The sequence below is a fragment of the Sceloporus undulatus genome, chromosome 7, assembly GCF_019175285.1.
Source record: "Sceloporus undulatus isolate JIND9_A2432 ecotype Alabama chromosome 7, SceUnd_v1.1, whole genome shotgun sequence".
Classification (NCBI taxonomy): Eukaryota; Metazoa; Chordata; class Lepidosauria; order Squamata; family Phrynosomatidae; genus Sceloporus; species Sceloporus undulatus.
In genome coordinates, this window is record NC_056528.1 from 44,730,323 (window position 1) to 44,750,243 (window position 19,921).

Here is a 19,921-nt window from a genome sequence, read left to right on the forward strand (position 1 = left end):
AACTAAGGGATGGATTTTTGGAAGTCATGAAGGGTTCTTTTACCCTTTGCCCAATAATCTGACCACTGCTGTAAGGTAAAGATCTCTTTCTGCAAATAAGAGGGAAAGACCAAGGTAATAGTGGTTGCCAAAAGCTCAAAAAATAAATTTGTCATCCTGCACGATTTCAATCTGAGCCTTCTTAGCCACTACACCAGAAGATGGGAATACAACCAACCTCATATACACTTAGAAACTATAAAGTTAATAAATAATTTCCACGCTCAAGTCCCACAAATTCCTATCATGTCCTCAAAGAACAGTTTTGGGTAAAGTGTCCAACACTGACACCAAGTGAATAACTTAAACAGGAAAAAAGTAGCATGGTTTATGTAAGTGGGCACTGAAGATCAATATGCGCACTGAAAACTGTAGTGGTATATAAGCTGAGTGCCTTAATGATAACTTTGACATTGCTCTTCCAATACAGTATAAAACTGCAACTACAGACTTTATGGGGCTCATTTTAAAGAGATACTGTACTGGAACCAGAAACAAAAGTTGTATACTGCCCACCTTCACTTTTGATAGAATGTCTCTTCATCACTGAAGAACCAAGTTTAAATGAGAGACTAAGGAACTTTCAAAAACCTCACTCAGTCATTTACAATCTTCCCTGGGATGTATTTTTTTCTTTCCTCGTGTGAAAATAATTTACATCTGATCAACATTTCATAGCAACACACCCAGCAGATGGTAAAATTCTTCGTATCCTGGAGATATATAAACAACAATGAACAAACAAAAAGTTATGATTTGGCTGGGATCGTTGTTTGAAAATTGTTTTAATAATGATCAGCCAGAATTTCTTTCAGCTCAGTCTTGGACACGTTTGCTTTAAAGTCCAAATTACTGGAAATAAGTATGCTTCAGATTGCAAGCTTTTGAACCGTAATGCTTTAAACATTTTTAACCAATTTCCAGTTGATTGAAGACGTAGTATGGAGGTGTGAAGACTTTTACCATGCAATAAATACACTTCTCTACTCAGATGTAACTTTACTGAGGCATATTTTTTGCAGGTAAGCGGATTTAGGATTGCAACCTTAAAGTGCTCCTGATATTACCCATAAAGAGATCATAAAGCAAAATGGCTTCTTGATCAGCAAAATTCAGTAGCCCTTTGTAACAATGTTTTTATATACTAAAAATTAATATAATCGCCATCCTTCAAAGCTGCCTACATGCACATAATATAGAAACATATCGGCGCATATGCAGGCTAACATTTCCTAACAGGTCAAGTTGGCATGATAACACCAGATCAGTTTTTAAATCTCCATATGACTTTCCTTTCCCCATCCCATGAAGAGAAATTCAGCAGCGCAGGGTATAATTACCATGCCATATTTTTGGAACAAGGCGTATGCAAAAATGTATCCCAGATACATGAAGACATCATCGTCTCTTGATCATTTCATGTTCCAGGTGCTGGAGCGTAACTATAGTTGGGCCACAATGCAAGAGGGCACTGTTTAATTCAACTCACATGCGCCGGACTAATTAAGAAATGTTGACACAACGAACAGAGAATTCCAATGCACACAATCTATATATACCCTTCGCATTCAGCCATCACAGATTTGGAATCCAAATCCTGAATAGGTGTGTTTTGACAAACGGAACTGTTTCGTCTGCTAGTCATGACAAAATAGATGATAAACGTTACACAGCGGGAGGAATATTATAAAACTGTGGCGGTTTGGTTTAATTTTCCAAGAATGGCGGGGGGTGCAGTGGTTTGTTGCACAAACACTGATAATTATCACCACAAGATCGTTTTTACCAGATAAGGGATCAGTTAAATAAAAGAACTGAAAAGCACCGAGAATTAGCTGCTAGCTGTATCCTAAGTGGAAGAAATACAATTACGGAAGCACAATCCAATACACGCACATTCAAAAATCCCACTGAGTTCAGTGAGGTTTACTCCTAGATAATCCTGTATAACTTTTAAACTTACGACGTAGGTTTTTTGCTTCTTCCTACTATTAAGAAAAGAAGAAGCTTCCTCCCACTTAGTATCTTTATTGCATCGCATTCCTCTAACAGCTCTTTCTGACAGTTTATTCTGCATTTAATTTTTCTCCGGACTTACCATCTAAAATTCCCATCCACCCTCCAAAAACCCTATGCATCTGATGATGTGAGGAGTAGTCCTCAAAATCATGTGCTATAGCATAGTCTGAAAGGTGATACTTATATATATAGGTCCATCTAGTTCTCTCTCCAGTTTTTTGTGGGTTTTTCAGGCTATATGGCCATGTTCTAGAAGAGTTTATTCCTGACGTTTTGCCAGCATCTTTCTTTCTTTCTTTCTTTCTTTCTTTCTTTCTTTCTTTCTCTTTCCTTGTGGGTATATCTTACTTTCGAGATGCCCAGTTGAATTCCTTTACTTTTACATTCTATGTTAAAACTTACTCAGACACAGAAGAGAAATATGATTTGCAAGGCAACTTCTAAGGGGCCAGCTATAGTAGTGGCGTAGTGGTTTGAATACTGCATTTTATGACTCAGGAGACCAGGGTTCAAATCCTCATTCAACCATGGAAATGCCCTGGGAGACCTTGTGCAAGTTATACTCTCTCAGCCTCATAGAGAGGCAAGGGCAAACCCCTCTGGACAAAGCTTGCCAAGAAAATCCTAAGATAGGTTCACTTTTTAGGGTTGCCATAAGTCAGAAACAACCTAAAGGCACCCAACAGCAGTAGCCATGAACTGGATCCAAAGAACTATTTAAGAACTACCCACAAACTTGAGATTCACTCAGCAGATGGTAGATTTACTTTAAACAGAAATCCCCCCTTCATCACAAATTGCATTTAAAAGTCACCTCAGTTTCAAACATGGTTTGAACTGGAACACGGCGGGTGCCCACGATATCTGCATAATTTTAAAATCACTCCATTTAAAAGCAGCTGTACATTAGACTCCGCATGCTAAATAAAAGCTAGTGAATCAATATGCAGATCTGAGACGATGTACGCTCCTGAGCAATCTGTTCCCATCTTATTTGGATCTCACATTGTGTGTACAAACTGACAGCCTCAAGTTGAGAAACAGTTCTGTCACAGACAAACCTAAATTATTCCTAACAGCATTTTGCACAGGATGAATCGGTAAAAAAGGAAAAGGAGACAGCTAAAGACCGTACAATGGAAATGAACCAAAGGCTCTTAGCACCTCTAAAAGTGTACCTGTTGCCAAATCAACAATTAACATGCGGCGTTCAAGAAATAATGCCGCTGACTTTCGAAAGATAAGGCTTCCTCAGCAAATGATTAATGCAGGCTGTTTTGCATTGCACCTTCTGTGTGCGTAAGATCAAGACATTCGCCCAACATGTTCTCAGGAAAAACATGAACCAACAGCAGAACTCTCGCAGAGGAAAAAGTTGCAAAGCATTTGTGCTGCAACCCAATCAATAAGCCACACTCTTTTCTAAATAATCGACTTTCATACTTGCAAAAGTATCATTGTTTTCCAAAGTGTTACTGATGTGTTTTTATATCTGCACAAGACCTAGAGGTCTCTGGTTAGTGGGCAATTTAAAAGTGTTATGAATAAATAAATGCAGATTCGGTTTTATACTGTATATATGAAGACAGGGAGGTGAGGGATCCTGACAAATTACCCAACGGTCCAGTTTGTAGACTGTTGGAGACTTAGCTCTCCATATCTTACTTGTTCATCAGGACACATAGAATTGCTGATTTTGACATATAAAACCAAGGAATGCAGACAATCAAAAAGTTACGCAATGCATATACTGGTAACACCTTTGATTAAACAAATCTTTACATAAACTTAGCTATCGTATCTTTGCCCACATTGCTACGCATTTAAGTTGGAGAATTCAACCAACATGGTGGAGTGCTTTGAGTGCTGGACAATGACTCTGGAGACCAGGGTTCGAATCCCAACTCGGCCGTGTAAACCCACTGGGTGACCTTGAGCAAGTCACACTCTCTCAGCCTCAGAGGATGGCAATAGCAAAAAAAACCTATGAAAAAACATGCCCCCCCCCAAAAAAAAAACCCAACTATGATAAGGTCATCCTTAGGGTTGCCATAAGTCAGGAACAACTTGAAGGCACACAGCAACAACAAAATGTGGAGAAGCTGTTAATGCTCTCCAGGACAACGGTTAACAGTCTCTATTTCCAAAGGCAATGACAGAGCAACATGCGCTAAATAACTGGGCTAGCTAAAATTGCTCCAGAGGTAAGACAAAACCATCAGTCTTATAAACTCTCTTCTATTCTTGGATCCATATCTCACAGTGTTCCCCACATCCCACTAAAGCCTAGGTGAAACTTCTCATTGTACCATTTCTTAGTTTACTTAGTTTGTATCACTGTTATCATTTCTGAGTTGGGAATAAAACTTGAGAGGAGGGAGCAGTAATATTGCTGCAAGAGACAATACAATATTTACTGCTTCTCCTTCACAAGTTTAATTCCCAGCTCAGAACTGATACAATGATAGGAACTAAGTAAAGTGATGCAATGAGAACTTTCACCTATAAGAAAAGTGTAACCAAAAAATCATTAAAGGAGGTGCAGATGCTTAGGGTTTAAACTAAGATTCATATAGCCTTTCATTGAGGTTCATGATTTCAAAAAAGGCTACAAAAACTGCACTAACCAAAAAACTGCCAACCTCATTTATTTCTATAAATACTGTCCTTCTCTTTTCATCAGCGAACAGAACAGTTGTTCTTCCTTTCCAGAGAAGCAGGCCAGATAATCCCTAACATGAAGATCTCAAAGGTTTTAGCATCCAGAGAACTCCCCCATCTCAGTTCGGAAAAGTTGCAACACACACTTCTTGGCCTCTTTTGCATAATCTCATTCAGGCCCCAACCCCCTTCGGGCAAAGAGCATCCTAATGAGGAGAGAAGCCCATTCATCTTCTGAGGTTTAGGGTCAATGACTCCAGGCGACCATATGGGGGTCTAGGAAGGCAGAGCTGGTCTGGCAAACCCCGGCAGAGATTTTTTGCTTATGGGAGCCACATCCTCAAATTTCAGTCTAGCAAACCTCAAATTACATGCTCTGGTTTTCTCAAACCGGCCAGCGTTGGGGCATATATGCAACCTCAAAGGCAAGGAGAGCATCTGGTGCTCTTTTGGCTCATCGACAACTATGAACAAAAACTAAAATACTCATGGCTTGCTCGACAGTTTCCCTAAAGAAGTAGATTAAACTGGGCTGAAGGATGATTCCAGGTCTTTGAGCACCTAAGAGGCCAACAACTTTGTCCAACGTAGGACACAATGCACAAAATACCATCGGACACGATGCACAAAATACAGAGGAAAGATCTTGTGCAATGTAATACACATGATACAGAGAGTGACAGGACAAACATTTGGGGGGGGGGGTGTAATAAAAATAAGGGTGGCCAAATCCATCTGTCTTGCTTTCTGCCCATTCCGACTTTCTGATACATCTGATCAAAACAAAACTGGAATAAAAGTCTTACTCATTTTAAAAAGGAAGGATGTAATGCCACAACCAGTAGGAGGAATACTGGAAAAATAAAATGTATCCAGGGTTCTTTTTCCTGGACTAATATTCCCCCATCAAGATTCATTCTAGGCTGCAGCTTTAGACATACTTACCTGAAAATAAATGCAACTGAACTCAATGCAACTTACTTTAACTGTGCTGTTAAAAGGCAGTCAGCTGTCCCTGAATATTGAACCTGTTTCCCAAGGAGCGCTTTCCTTTGAACTTTCCGATCAAGCTCACTAAGATGCCCTACTCCTAAAACATACTTGTTTGGAAAAACAAGCTCCATTGGTTCCAAACAATGCAACTTGGAAGGCATCTGCGCTTAACTGCCACAGTCATGAACGCATACTGTAATCAACACTTGTATTTCTTTTTGCACATTTCACTTTCATATCAAAACATGACTTGTGTTTCATAACGAAACCCTCCCCAAAAATTCAAAACTGAGCATGCCCTAGGATTATTTCCTACAGGTATCTGAAGAGAGAGCAATTCTCTAATGCAATGTGAGAACTGGCCTTTACACAACAGAGCTTACATGGAGAGAACCTAAGAACATGCAGCATCACATCCTTCAAATTAAAATCAGTTTTAAAGTCCAGACGTAAAGGTTGCCCATTCCCACTGTGGCTGATCCAGTCAGCGTCAATCCAGACCCAACTCCAAATTGACTTTGCCTCCGGTTGCAGCTCTCTGAAAGTTTGTTTGGAAGTTGTTCCCAAGTTGCCCCATCTCACAACAAAAGGCAAAGAAGCCTCTGAACCTTTTCCTCACTCAGTATGCTTCACATTGCATCCTATTTCCCTCCATACCTGTATTTTCACGCACATCCCTCATGAGAAAATGTGGGAGATGGGACCCAAGTCTAAGCACAAAATTCACGTTACATTTCATAGGCACATCGCCGGAAGATATTGTACTTCCGATACAATACTTTTTAATACTTTGGTGCATCAAGCAAATTAACTCGGAGGCACATGATACACACGCATGAAACGTTTTGCAATACCTTTGCCCATAAAACCACCTCTGTGAGCCTCGAATGGTGTCACCTATCTCTCAGCACCTATGGGAGAGGTTCCATTTGGGGGGAGTGTTTTCAAATTGCAGACAAGGAAGACTCAACCCTGTATCGCCCCGTCTTTGATTTTTCCAGTACACACGCCATCTTAAACGTAAACAGTGGAGACAAAAAGTTGGACTAACACCCCTCCTGTAACTAAACACAAAGTGCTTCTAAATGGGGTCTTCAAGACACGTGGGAAAGACCCCCTTCAGACTTTCAATGGATGCTTGGAGACACCCAGAGAGGGACCCACACATTTCCTAAACAAAACAAAAGCATGTCCCACCCAAGAGGGAAGGGTTGTGAGCCAAACCCCAACAGATCAAGTACTTAGAGCCCAACTTGGCCCTCTTTTTTTGCCCTGGAAAGTGGTGCCAGTGGGGGAAGGACTCCCCTCCTTTCCTTATTGGACCCTTGAAGGCTCCAGGGCCAGGAAACTGGGGTCAGGTTGGCAGTAGGTGTCCTTCAGGGTTACATACTGAGGGGAGAAAGAAACTGTGGGGCTCACCCGCCCAAAAAGACTCACCTCCTTTCCCAATTGACACCCTTTGAAGGTTCCAGGGTAAAGAGAAGGGGTCAGGTTGCTAGGCCAGGGTCCCTCGGGGTTGATTTCCAACCCACTCCTATCCTGAAGGGAGACAAACTGTGGGGCTCACCCTCAAAAAACTTTCACTAGTGGCACCCTTTAAGGTTCCTTCTTTCTTGGCCCTGGAGCCTTAAAGGGTTCCAGTGGGGGAAAGGGGTGAGTTTGGGGGTGAACCCCCCCCCCCAATTTCTCTCCCCACTCAGGATGGGAGTAGGGGCAAAGCAAGCCTGAGGGGCAACCTGACCCCTCTTTCTTAGCCACAGAGCCTTGAAAGCAATGCCACTGGGGAAAGTCTTTTGGGGAGTTAACCCCAAAGTTCATCTCCCTTCAGGATGTGAGGGGGGCAGAAGCAACCCTTAGGGGCACTGCTGCCAACCTGACCCCTCTTTGCCAAGTGGGCAAAGGGGGTGAATGTGGGGTTTCTCTCTTCCCTCAGGATGGGAGTGGGGTAGAGGCAACCCTGAGAAGCGCCTGCTGCCAACTTGATCTCTCTTTCTTTACCCTAGAGTCTTCAAAGGGTGCCACTGTGGGAAGTTTGGGAGGTGGGTGAGCCCCATAGTTCCTCTTCACCCTCGGGATGGGAGTAAGGGAAGGAGCACAACCTTGAGGGGCACCTGCTGGCAACCTGGAAGTTTCCTCCTCCCCTCAGGAAGGGGGTTAGAGGGGCAGAAACCACTCTGGATGGCCCAGAGGTTAAGAGGCTTGCCCTCTGATCCCATGGCTCTGGGTTCGAGTCCCACCTCTTCCTCTTCCTGCATAGCAAGAGGTTGGACTGGATGACCTTTGTGGTCTCTTCCAACTCTATGATTCTATGAAGGGCACCTGCTGCCAAACTGAACCCTCCAGGCCTTGAAAGGTTGTCACTGGGGAAAGGAGTTGAGTTGGAGGGTGAGCCCCACACTTTCTTTCTCCTCTCAGGAAAGGAGGGGGGGCAGAAGCAACCTGAAAGGCACCTGCTGCCAACCCTATCCTCTCTTTCTTGACCCTAGAGCCTTCAAAGGGTGCCAATGGGGAAAGGAAGGGAGCTGGGGCAAATGAGCCCCCAACAACTTCTTTCTCCTCTCAGGGAGGGAGTTGGGGGGAGGCAGAAGCACTTTGAAGAAGCACCCGCTGCCAAGCTGAACCCTGGAGCCTTGAAAGGGTGCCAATGGGGGAAGGAGTCGAGTGGGGGTTGTTCCTTTCTCTTCTCAGGAGGGGAGTTGGGGGGGCACCTGAACCTTGGAGCCTCCGAGGGGGCCAATGGGGAAAGGGGGGTGAGCCCAGACTTCTCTTTCTCCTCTCAGTTTGGGGGCAAAGGCAACCCTGAGGGAGGGGCACCTGCTGCCCCCCTCTTCTTCCTTGCCCCTGGAGCCATGCCAGGCTTGCCAAGGGGGGTGGAGGGCAGTGGGGCTGACCCCCGAGGGCCCAGGGGGCGCTGCTGACCTGGCGTTGGTGCAGTCGTGTAGAGGGTCTCGAAGTCCTTCCTGGTGATGGTTTGCATCGGTTGACGCCGGGCTGGATGGCGCCGAGGCCGCGGAGGACGCGCACCTGCTCGACGGTGCAGACGACGGGCGCGATCTCCAGGCGCTTGAGTTGGTTGTAGACGGTGTGGAGGCCCCCGACCAGTGCTTCAGGAAGAGCTCGAAGACCTGCGGCAGGCAGATCAGCTCCTGGCCCTCCACCCAGGAAGGAGGCCACCTGCCACCCCGTGCAGCTCCACCATCTTGCACTCCCCGGGGCCCCGGGGCCCCCAGAGCCCCCTCCGCCGCCGAAGCCCTGCATGCCGGGGCTGCCCAGGAGGGGAGAGTCCGGGGGGAAGAAGGGGCTCCGTCCGGAAGAGAGGGGCTCCTGGGTTGCTGCTGGGGTTGTTGTTGGTGGTGGTGTTGGGTTGGGGGCGTTGGGGCGGGCGGTGTTGGTGCGGTGGTGCGCTGCTGCTGCTTGCTGGCGTTGGAAGAGGTGGAGGGGCAGGAGGAGGGGCGAGGAGACAGCCATGCTGCCGGGGCGCCCTCGGGGAGCAGCCGGAGGGGAGGGGAAGGAGAGCAGCCCCCCAGCCGCCTCCGCCGGGCCGGCTCCACTTTGGAGCCCCGAAGTGGAGTCCCGCCCAGGGAAAGAGGGAGAGAGAGAGCCAGCGCCCCGCCGCGCAGGCGGAGGGAAGAAAGAGAGAGACAGAGAGCCCAGCCGAGGAAGGAAGAGGGATGGAGAAGAGAAGCCTCGGACTCCTCCTCGACCCCCCCCGCCCAGGCCCGCCCCTCTTTAAGGCGAAGGGGAGGGGCCGCCCGGACAAGGAGCCAATCAAAGGCAAGGGGGCCCGACCAGAGGGAGGGGTGGGACCTTTGGGGAGGGAGCCACGCCCCCTTCGCCGCCCCCTTCGCGCCGCCAGGGCTGGGGGCTTCTCTTCCTTTCTCGTTCTTTCTTGCTTTCGTTCCCTTCCTCTTCTTATTCTTCCTTCTCTTCCTTCTTCTCTCTCTACTCTCCTCCATCCCTCTCTTCTTCTTTTTTCTTTTCCTACTTCCTCCTTACATCTTCTTCCTCCTTCTTTCTTTCCTTTCCTTCTCCTTCTTCTCTCTTCTCCTCTCTCTCTATTTCTTTCTTCTCTTTCTCTCTTTCTTTCTTCTTTCTCTCTTTCTTCTCTTCTTTCTTTCTCTTCTTTCTTTCTTCTTTCTTTCTTCTCTTCTTCTCTGCTCTCTCTCTCGTCTCTATATATTATATATATATACTGTATATCCTTCTTCTCTCTTTTCTTTCTCCCCCCTCTCTTTCCCTCTCTCTCTCTCTTTTGGGGGCACTGGGGGTTGGAATTGGGGGTGATGTTGGGCTGCGTCTGCAAGAGGAGGGTTTGGATCCCGGCTGGGCAGTGACCGAGTCACACCTCTCTCAGCCTCAGAGGGAGAAAGGCAAGGGCTCCGAGGAGACACGCGCTGAGAAAGAAAACCCCTGATATAGAGTTGTGGAGACCCATTGAGATAATCTGGGCAAGTCCCACTCTCTCAATCCTCAAGGATGGCAAGGCAACTCCTTTCCCTGAAGAAACTGGCCAAGAAAAAACCCGTGTCTGTGTTTCAAGTCCTTTCGACTTGTGGCCACCTGAAGGTGACCCTCTCCTGGGGTTTTCTTGGCAAGATTTGTTCAGGGGAGGTTTGCCATTGCCTTCCCTTGAGGCTGAGAGAGTGTGACTTGCCCAAGGCCACCCAGTGGGTTTCCATGGCTGAGCAGGGAATTGAACCCGGGTCAAAGACTGCATTCACACTACCGAAATAATCCAGTTTGATGCGACTTTGACTCTGGCTGCATCCATACTGGAGAAATAATCTGGTTTGGCACAGCTTTAACTGCCCTGGTTCAAGGCTATGGAATTCTGGGAGTTTGTTGTAGGCAAAACAAACTCCAACTCCCAGAATTCCATAGCCTTGAGCCAGAAAGAGTTAAAGCAATGCCAAATCAGGTTATTTCTCTAATGTGGATGCAGCCCAAGGAAACTCGCCAGGGGCCAGAAGAAGATGCTTCTAGGTCTGGAACCAGTCCAGGAACCACCACTGTTCAGTAGCGCTACTATTTAGCACATCAGGAAAATGGTTTCAGGAAGATGGAAAGGGAAGGTGCTCTCTCATAACACCAGAACCTGAGGTCAGCCCCTGAAGCTGAATGGTATTCTGGGCTGATAAGAGAAAGATTGCTTGTCCAGACTGTGTGTCATCAAGCTATGGAAGATGCTACCATATGATGCGGTGATGGCCAACATAGTTTTTGTGAACTGCTGTCAAGTTGACTCTGACTTATGAGAGATCTCCATGTCTGTATCAGCAACTGCTCTGCTCAGGTCTTGCAGCCATAGAGCCATGGCTTCCTTGCACTCAGTGTAGTCTTCCTCTTTTTCTACTGCTTTCTATCCTACCAAGCATTATTGTCATAGTAAGTCATGTCTTCTCATGATGTGTCCAAAGTATGACAGTCTCAGTTTAGTCATCTTGGCTTCTAGGGAAAGTTCAGGGCCTCATTCCCACTTGCAGATAAATTGGTGTGTGATCCGAATTGATGGATTGATTTGACAACTGAGCATGGTTTCCACTACATTTGCCCCAATCGCATTTTTTTCCTCCAAAATAACCCGCTTGTGGTTCCCATTTACCAGTGAATTGATTTAAAATGATTCGGTTCCAGCTGGCCAAAGGGGAAATCTGAATCGATTCCGATCTGCTTGTGGTTCAAAAAGACGCGGGTTAAATGGGTCTAGAGCATGGTCGGTTCGAACCGATTCACAATCCGTTTAAAAGGTAGTGGGAATGAGGCCCAGGGTTTGATTTGCTCTAATAATAGTAATAATAATATTTATTTGTATCCGGCCTCTCCAAGCAGATCAAGGGGGCTAACAATAATAAAACACCCTTAACACACAATAAAACTGTTATCATCATTGTATCCCAACCCTGCCAAACCCACCCCTCCACAATAAAATACCATTAAATATTAAACCCTTGTTAAAACAAGGCAGAGGCCGCTCCAGAAAGCAGTGGACGCTTGAAGGAATGAGATGGGAAAATTACTCTAAGACTCATTGATTTGTCTCTTTAGCAGCCAACTGTATCCATAGAACTCTCCTCCATCTCAGATGAGTTGATTTCTTCCTATCAGCTTTCTTCACTGCCCAGCTTTCACAACCAGACGTAGAACATGGGGAATACCATAGCCCCCAGGTTAAACTGCTTTCAAAGGGGGTTACATACATTTATGGATCATAGTATTAAGTGTGATGGCTATTGCTGAGCTTGGAAGGGTTTTTTGACTTACACCCCTCCAAATCCCCCAACCATCATGGGCATTGCCATGTCAGGGGCACCATGTCTGTGGTTGTCAGTGGATGTGGGTACCACAATTGGAAGGGTGTTACTCAACAGTGGCTGATGAGTGCCAAGTCAACAGGTTGATGCATCTATTCCATGCTCTAAGGGAGTTCTCCAAGGTGCTGAACATGTTCCCTAAAGAGGTCTGACACATTAGATAGCACCTTTGAGGCTAACTGAAAAAACAAAATTGGCAGCATGAGCCTTTGTAGACTTCAGTCTACTTCCTCAGATGCTGCCAATTTCTTTCTTTCAGTCGGTCTCAAAGGTGCTACAAGATCTCTCTACATACTGATTCTACAGACTAACACAGCTATATCTTTGAATTCTACCCCATTAGATAGCTGTTTTAAAGCCACTCGTGGCCTGGATTCGCCACCTACTGATGTGGGAGCCATAGCGAACGCTGTTGCATTCATGTTCCACCATCAGCATCTGGTTGGCCTTTCTGACAAATAGGATACTGGAGCAGATAGACCTTTGGTCTCATCCAGCAAGTCTCTGATTCTCTTTTGAACACTCTCCCCATGCCAACCCAAATTTAGTAGTAGTAGTAGTAGTAGTAGTAGTATCCCGCTTTTTCCCCAGAACTGGGACTCAGAGAGGCTTCACAACATTAAAAAAAAGTACAATCAAAAACATAGGGGGGAAAGTACATTAAAAAGGAATTAGATGATTACAATATTCAAACAGATAGTTATTAAAAGAATAAAACACATTTTAAAAAGATATATATACACACACACACACGCATATATACATGGTATCAATTTTGTTTGAAATAGTACAACAAGTCAGTGTGTCTTATTGGTTTGAGTGTTGGACCGCAACTCTGGAGACCAAGGATCAATTCCCAGCTTAGCCATGAAACCCACTGGGTAACTCTAGGCAAGTCACACTCTCTCAGCTTCAGGAGAAGGCAATGGCAAACCTCCTCTGAACAAATCCTTCCGATTTAGGGTTGCCATAAGTCATAAACAATTTGAAGGCACACAACACACACACACACACATTTTGTGTGATTCCTTTCAGTTAGTGGGAAAATAGGATATAAATACTTGTAATACATGTACATCCCAGCCATTCATCTTTACAACAACCCACCGAGGTAGGCCACAGATGCCTTAATACTCCAGAGAAAGGACTGGAGCTAAGGGACAGCATATTCTCAGACCACCCAGAGAAACTGTTATCTGAAGCAGTTTAATCCCAGTTCTTTCATTCTGTCCACTTTTAAGGTTTGTCCCCTCCACTACAAACAAGAAGAAACATACAAAGGTCTTCAAGCAGGAAATATAAATCTGATTTATAGGTTTTGCATTGTTGTTGTTTTCCTTCCTTCCCTCCCTTTCAAGGAATTTTTTGCTTCCAGATTAATGAGACTATAAAATTCCACGCTCTGGGATTTTTTTTTCTCCCCGTTTGACTTTAATGCCTTCCATAAGCTAAATATATTTCTAAATAAGGCTGAGTTTTTGCAAGGCCAGATGAAGCCTTGCGCATCAACCGACCCCCTCCGCGCTCCTGTGCATGTTAGAGTGGCATGAAGCAATATAAAATCATAAAGGCTGTAGTAAAAATGGTACCCTTGAGAGGCGCCTATCCATGGAGAAGAGAAGCGCACTTAGGCTAAGGAAAGGCTCAAGGTTTGTAAATTAATACCAAGAGATGGCCCGGCTCACCTGAGCGTAGACAAGCTAACTACTTCACTCCATGGGATTATTCCCTGTAATTTTGCAAGATGAAACAAAGGACTCTCAAGGCACATTATCTAATATTCTGATGTCTTTAAAATACTGTGTTATCTTTTCACATTGTTCTGTTCCGAAATGGGGGAATGGGGACAGGAAGGAAGATGGTGGAGTAGACGCGTTTGACTCCAATACCATCATCCCCAGCTGGCATAGCCAGTCGTCAGCCATAAGGGAATTGCAGTCCAATACCCTCTGGACCAATGCTGCTCAGAGTATCTGATGTGGGAGTCCAATGTGGTCCAAAACACTGCAGAAATAATCTTGTTTTAGGCCACTTTTTAACTGCCCAGGCTCAATGCTAGAGAGTTTGGGGAACTGTAGTTTTGTGAGACATTTAACCTTCTCTATCAGAGCGCTTTGGTGCCAAAATAAACTACAATTTCCACTAATCCTTAGCACTGATCCAGGGCAGCTAAAGCAGTCTCATACTGGATTATTTCTGCAGTGTGTTTTGGACCTTATCTATGCCCATTGGCTACAATTTTTTATTTCTCTTCTGGAAACTTGCCAGGGACAAGTAGTCAATGGCTCAGGAACCAGAATTACTTCAGGTCCCATCACTTGGCACAGCACTGATCCAGAAGACCACAGGCTCCCTCTCCCTGTTCTGAATAGTGACCTTTTGGCAACCTTAGATGTCCTCCATCTTGAGAAGGGGTTTAGATTGTGATATCAACTTGCCAATGGAGACTGCAGTCAAGAAATCATAAGAAGACCAGTACTTGGATGGGCTGTGGATGTTGGATAGTGATGCTGATAGGAAGAAAATCGCCTCATTTGAAATGTGGCACTGGACAAGAGTTCGATGGATACCATGGATTGCTAAAAAGACAAATAAATGGGTCCTAGAGCAAGTCAGGTCTGAACTCTCCCTAGCAGCCAAGATTACTAAACTGACAGACTTTGGCCACATCATTAGAAGACATCACTCACCAGAAAAGACAATAAAGTGGAAGGCTGTAGGAAAAGAGGAATACCATATTCCAGATGGATAGACTCAGTCAAGGAAGCTCATGATATTATTGCAAAAAAAAGCTGGTTAAATATGGACCAGATCATTGTTAGTGTACTTGTAACTGGTTAACCAACTGAACCCAAAAGGGCTCACCAGTGGTTCCTCTTCCTCTTGGAGAAGTTATTCTTGGGGTGCTTCAGGGTTTCTTCCTAGGCTTGTTGGTTGCTCACCATCTTTATAAGCATCTTGAGTGATGCAATGTTTATCTCATTTGCAAGTGACACCAAGTTAGAAGGGTTAGCTAACACCCCAGAAGACGGAATTGAGATTCAAAATGCCCTTATCGGGTTGGAAAGTTCTGCCAAAGCTAGCAAAACAAAGCTCAAGAGGGAGAAATGTAAAATACTACAGGAAAAGCGAAATGCAGAAATGTGGTTTGTATGGCACCTGGTTCACAGCAGTGCATGCATAAATGATCTAGGGGTCTTAGTGGGTCATCAGTTAAACATAAGGCAACAGTGTGATGGGGTTCGCAATACCATTCTAGCTTTCATTTGGCTTTCGTAGATTCGATTATTTGTGGATTTGATTGATACATTCATCTCTAAGTCCTCCAGCATGACTCTGCCAGAAGTTGACCATAGAATCACACTGGAAGACCTAAAGAGAAAACACTTCTGGGGCATTTGTAGGTCCTCCAGTACAATTCTTTGGTCAACCTCTGCTAGATGTTGGCACTGGAGGATGCAGAGATTGCTAGAGAGGTGTTTTCTTGGCTTAAAAAGGTAGTTTTTATTTGCCTTTTCCCCACTTTCATTGTGGTCCTGCAACCCTAATCCCAGCAAATGTGGAGGGCCCAACTTGAAACATGATCTACATGTATATACTTATTCATGTGTGTGAGAGCACACATACTCTCTCCTCTCTATCTCTGTTTCTCTTTCTCTTTGTCTCTCTGTCAAACATACACAAAGAGACACAGGGGAGGAGAGAGCCAGACAAACAGGTATCAAAGACTAGGCTGCCAATAGAAAAATGATAACCTTTTAAAAAAATTTATAATTCAATACCTTGTATTAATACGTCCACAATACAAAATCAATAAATAATGAATTGCCCTGATTGTAATTGAATGTTTTCTTAATTTTATTGTCAGCCGTGATAAAGAATCAGTACTTTTGTACTGCATTAAATTAATTAGTGTGTCAGTTCTATTACATACATCAGCAGTGAAGTAATGCAGTGACATCTGTTTCTAATGGCTCAAAGATGTGGTATTCCTTATTAAGTATTAGATAGGGGTGTTTTTTGTGATCAGCAGCTATAGCAGAGTTAAGCAAGAGGAGTTGGGGAGATGGCAGGAAGAAAAAGAACTTGCATTCCCAACAAGGATAATGTTGCAGAGGATCTCAGTGTGCGCTTCTGAAATCAGCCATCAATAGGAGAGCAGAGACACATAGCTAGTTACCTGGAACCCATCCCATGTTATAATAACTAATGTGTAACTACTATAAATCCACCTACATATACTCTAAACCCTCCACATATAGCATTTACTAATCCTCTACCATCCACTATCGCTCCCTACTATTGCCCTCTCTTGACTGACATCACATCTTCCTACTTGCTATTACATACACATCTAATACATACACATCTGACTTCCTTCCTCTCTAAGATATCTGTTTGCTTTTATGTATCCCTTTTATCAATATCATTATATAGTACTTTATATGTTTTATATTTATATTCACATACCTTACGTTTACAACCAATACATTTTTAAACCTGTTTATAGTTTTTGCCCCCAATGTGAATGCATCCCCTTATAGCAACTAACCTTGTATTGTTAAGTGTAAATCGTTCAAACTGAACATAATATTCATCTGATTCATATTAATCTTAATGTTCATACCGTTCATACTGGTCTTAATAATCACTTAGAATCACGCAGAACTTTAGTTTAATTATATAATCTAATAATCTATATAATAATCTAAAGGGGAATAAGGTCACTCTTTGTGCAATATCATTGTAATTTAGGTCCAAAACACGCTGAAGAAATAATCCAGTTTGAGACCACTTTAACTGTGCTCAGTGCTAGGGAATCCTGGGAACTGTAGTTTGTTATGGCCCAGAGCTCTCTGACAGAGAAGTCTAATTTACCCCCCCCCCAAAAAAGCTACGAATCCCAGAATACCATAGGATGACACCAGGGCAATTAAAGTGGATCTGGAGCTGAATCTGCACTGCAGATTTAATGCAGCTTGACATGGCTTTAACTGCTGTGGCTCCATTCTTTGTTTTGGCACCACGGCTCTCTCACAGCGAAGGCTACACATCTCACAAAACTACAGACCTAAGAATTCCATAGGATCAAGCCATGGCAATTAAAGCATTGTCAAACTGCATTATTTCTGCAGTGAAGATTTAGCCTAAGTGCTATAATGGTAGAGTGCGAAAAGGCCTCTGTTTCTCTGCCCTTGCCTCCAGTAACTTTGGCACAAGCTGGAATATATTTGCATTTTCCTTTATTAACTGTGTGGGCGGGAGTAGTGACCCCGTTCCAGTTCCAGATTATTGTAGTTCAGGGATTTGTCTTCTGATAAGCATCCTCTTCCCTCTCCACCCACACTTTATTTTTATTATTTTACCAAATAGGCAAAGAATAAAATAAAAGTCATATTCAATCTGATGGCCTTAATACCCTACAGGCACAAGATCTCCAGTCTTATCTTGGAAGCTAAGCAGGGTCAGCCCTGGCTAGTAGTTCGATGGGAGACCACCAACGCATCCCAGGTGCTGTAGGCTCTGTTTCAGAGAAGGAAGCGGCAAAACCACCTCTGAGTAATTCCTTGCCTTAAAAAACCCTATGAAATTCATGGGAGTGACTTGAAGGTGCACAAGTGCACACACATGTATTTAATTTGATAAATCATTTTGATCAATTCAAACGCCTTCCTCTCTTGGAGTTTTCTTGGTAGGAGTTGTTCAGAAGTCCTTGGGCTTAGCCTTCCTCTGGGGCTGAGAGAGTGTGACTTGCCCAAGGTCACCTGGTGGGTTTCCATGGCCAAGCAGGGACTCAAACCTTGAGTCTCCGGAGTTGTGATCCAGTGCTTTTAAAAATGAATATTAAACTTTGAACAATGGTTATGCTTTTTAAAAACTTGTCCCACAGTTCCAAAGGCAATTCTCTCTGACTGGAACATGACCAAATGATCTCTAAGGCCCCATACAGACAGGCCAAAATAAAGCTGCTTCGGGTCACTTTGGAGGTATGCTGTTTAAATGATGCATGTGTCCTAAGTGTCCGGAAGCCGCTCCAAAGCCACATTTCAGTCTTAAGGACTGGAGCGCAGCTTTGGCACAGCTTCTGGACTCTTAGGACGCATGCATCATTTAAAAAGCAAACCTCCAAAGTGACCCAAAGCAGCTTTATTTTGCCTTGTCTGTATGGGGCCTATGATTCATCGTCCTTCTTCACAAGAGAGCCAGTTCCAATACAATCCTTTCACTTCATAGAGATGTGTGGCTGGATTTGAGAAAGCCCTGGCCTGAAAGCACTACCATCTAGTGGTACGAGAATGCACTGCTTGCTTTCTTCTTCCGAACATAGAAACAATCCATGAATTCCCCCGAAATCTCCTGCAAAAACGTGTCCTGTTGCTACCACTGTGGCAGCATCCTACTTTAAATACAGAAGAAGTTTGTGGACTTAAGTCATTCCTGTTGTAATATCCAGGCCCAGTGCAGGAAAGTTTCTCTTCCCACACACTGTTAAATATTACAGAATATCTTCCATCTTCCTTTCAAATGAGACATGTTAGGTAACCAGGCCCAATGCTGTACAAACCAACATTTCATAGACAAAAAAACCCAAAAAAATCAGGACACATTTGTCCTAGCAACATCCAAATGTGGTCTAGAGGACAAAAGTTATTAATGAGTGGTTAAAAAGTACACAAGTTAGAAGAGACTGCGGCAGTTTGCTTTTGTCTGAGCCGCCTGGGAAGGGCAAGATTCTGCCCTCTCTTCTTCCCTCTGCTGAGTTTAATGGAATATTAACTACTTTCGCACTTTGAATCCAGTTTGCAGCAAATGTAGTAAACTGAAGACAAAGGGGGGAATGTGGGAAGAGGAGAGAGAAACTGGGGCATTTTGAAAGCAACTGAAAAAGTGGTGCAACGGAGGATTAATCGGGACTGTCCCTGACATATCAGGACAGTTAGATGAAATGGTTTTAGGCATATTGAGGTAAGTGCCTTCGGTGGCAGTTGTGTGGGGAAGGGAATGAGTAAAACAAAAATGGAAGCCCCCATCCCATCTTTTGAATAGAGATGTGCATGTCGCACTGGATTAAAGTGGTTAGGGTGATGGGGCAGTTCCTAAAACAGCCCACCGCCACCACCTGCAATCTGAATCTCCCTTATCTGAAATGCTTGGGACCAGAAGTGTTTTTGATTCCCGGTTCAATACCCAGTTCAACCATGAAACCCTCTTGGTGACTTTGAGCAAGTTACATGCTCTCAGCCTCAGCAGCAGGCAATGGCAAACCTCTTCTGAACAAATCTTGGCAAGAAAACCCCATGCTAGCTTTACCTTAGGGTCATCATATGTCAGAAGTGACTTGAAGACACACAACACAGAGATAGAGAGAATGCTTGAGAGAACCTTGAAGGTTTCAAGACACACTCCTCTTACTTACATTGAAACACAAACATCCATGGAAGCCAACTCCTCTAAAATGGTCCAGCGAGGACTGAGAGTGACTAGTTGCTGTAGAAGACTAATTGTCAACTGGCGGAGTAAAAAAGTCAAAAGCTAGGGCAAGGAAAGGAGACAGGAGCTATGCTCTCCGCATTTAGGAAGGTGTGAAGAGACTTCACTTAAAATCCACCTTTTAAGCTGCTTTATTGATTATTGTGGCAATGCAATTGCTTGATTAATGTAATGACGGTAACGGTTTGATTGTTTTATCTATTTTTAATTTGTTCTTAATCTGTGTTTTTAATTATGTCATAACTTGCCTTGGGTCCACATTCCTTTTTGGGGATAGATTTGTAATAAATGAAAGCAGGGATAATTAGCTTGAAAAATGAAGAACTTGTTGGGAAGCACGAATAAAGGGCAAGAATTTGTTGCCAGTCTCCAACAATCCAGTCAAATCATGGTTTGCAAATGTTGCA

At 44.1% G+C, this 19,921-nt stretch overlaps 1 protein-coding gene across 4 annotated transcripts in view; it reads right to left on the reverse strand.

The window, feature by feature from the left end:
* DACH2 (dachshund family transcription factor 2) overlaps positions 1 to 19,475 on the reverse strand; it is a 321,363-nt gene extending 301,888 nt beyond the window's left edge. For 2 of the 4 annotated variants that reach the window (XM_042480324.1, XM_042480323.1), the window contains exon 1: positions 19,441 to 19,475. In XM_042480324.1, the coding sequence (XP_042336258.1) occupies positions 19,441 to 19,460 (20 nt within the window). In that variant the 5' untranslated portion in view covers positions 19,461 to 19,475. Of the gene's footprint in view, positions 1 to 8,631; positions 8,740 to 19,440 lie in introns of those variants that run through there. The other 2 variants (XM_042480325.1, XM_042480326.1) reach the window with 1 other exon arrangement.
* Between the last annotated feature and the right edge of the window lie 446 nt (positions 19,476 to 19,921).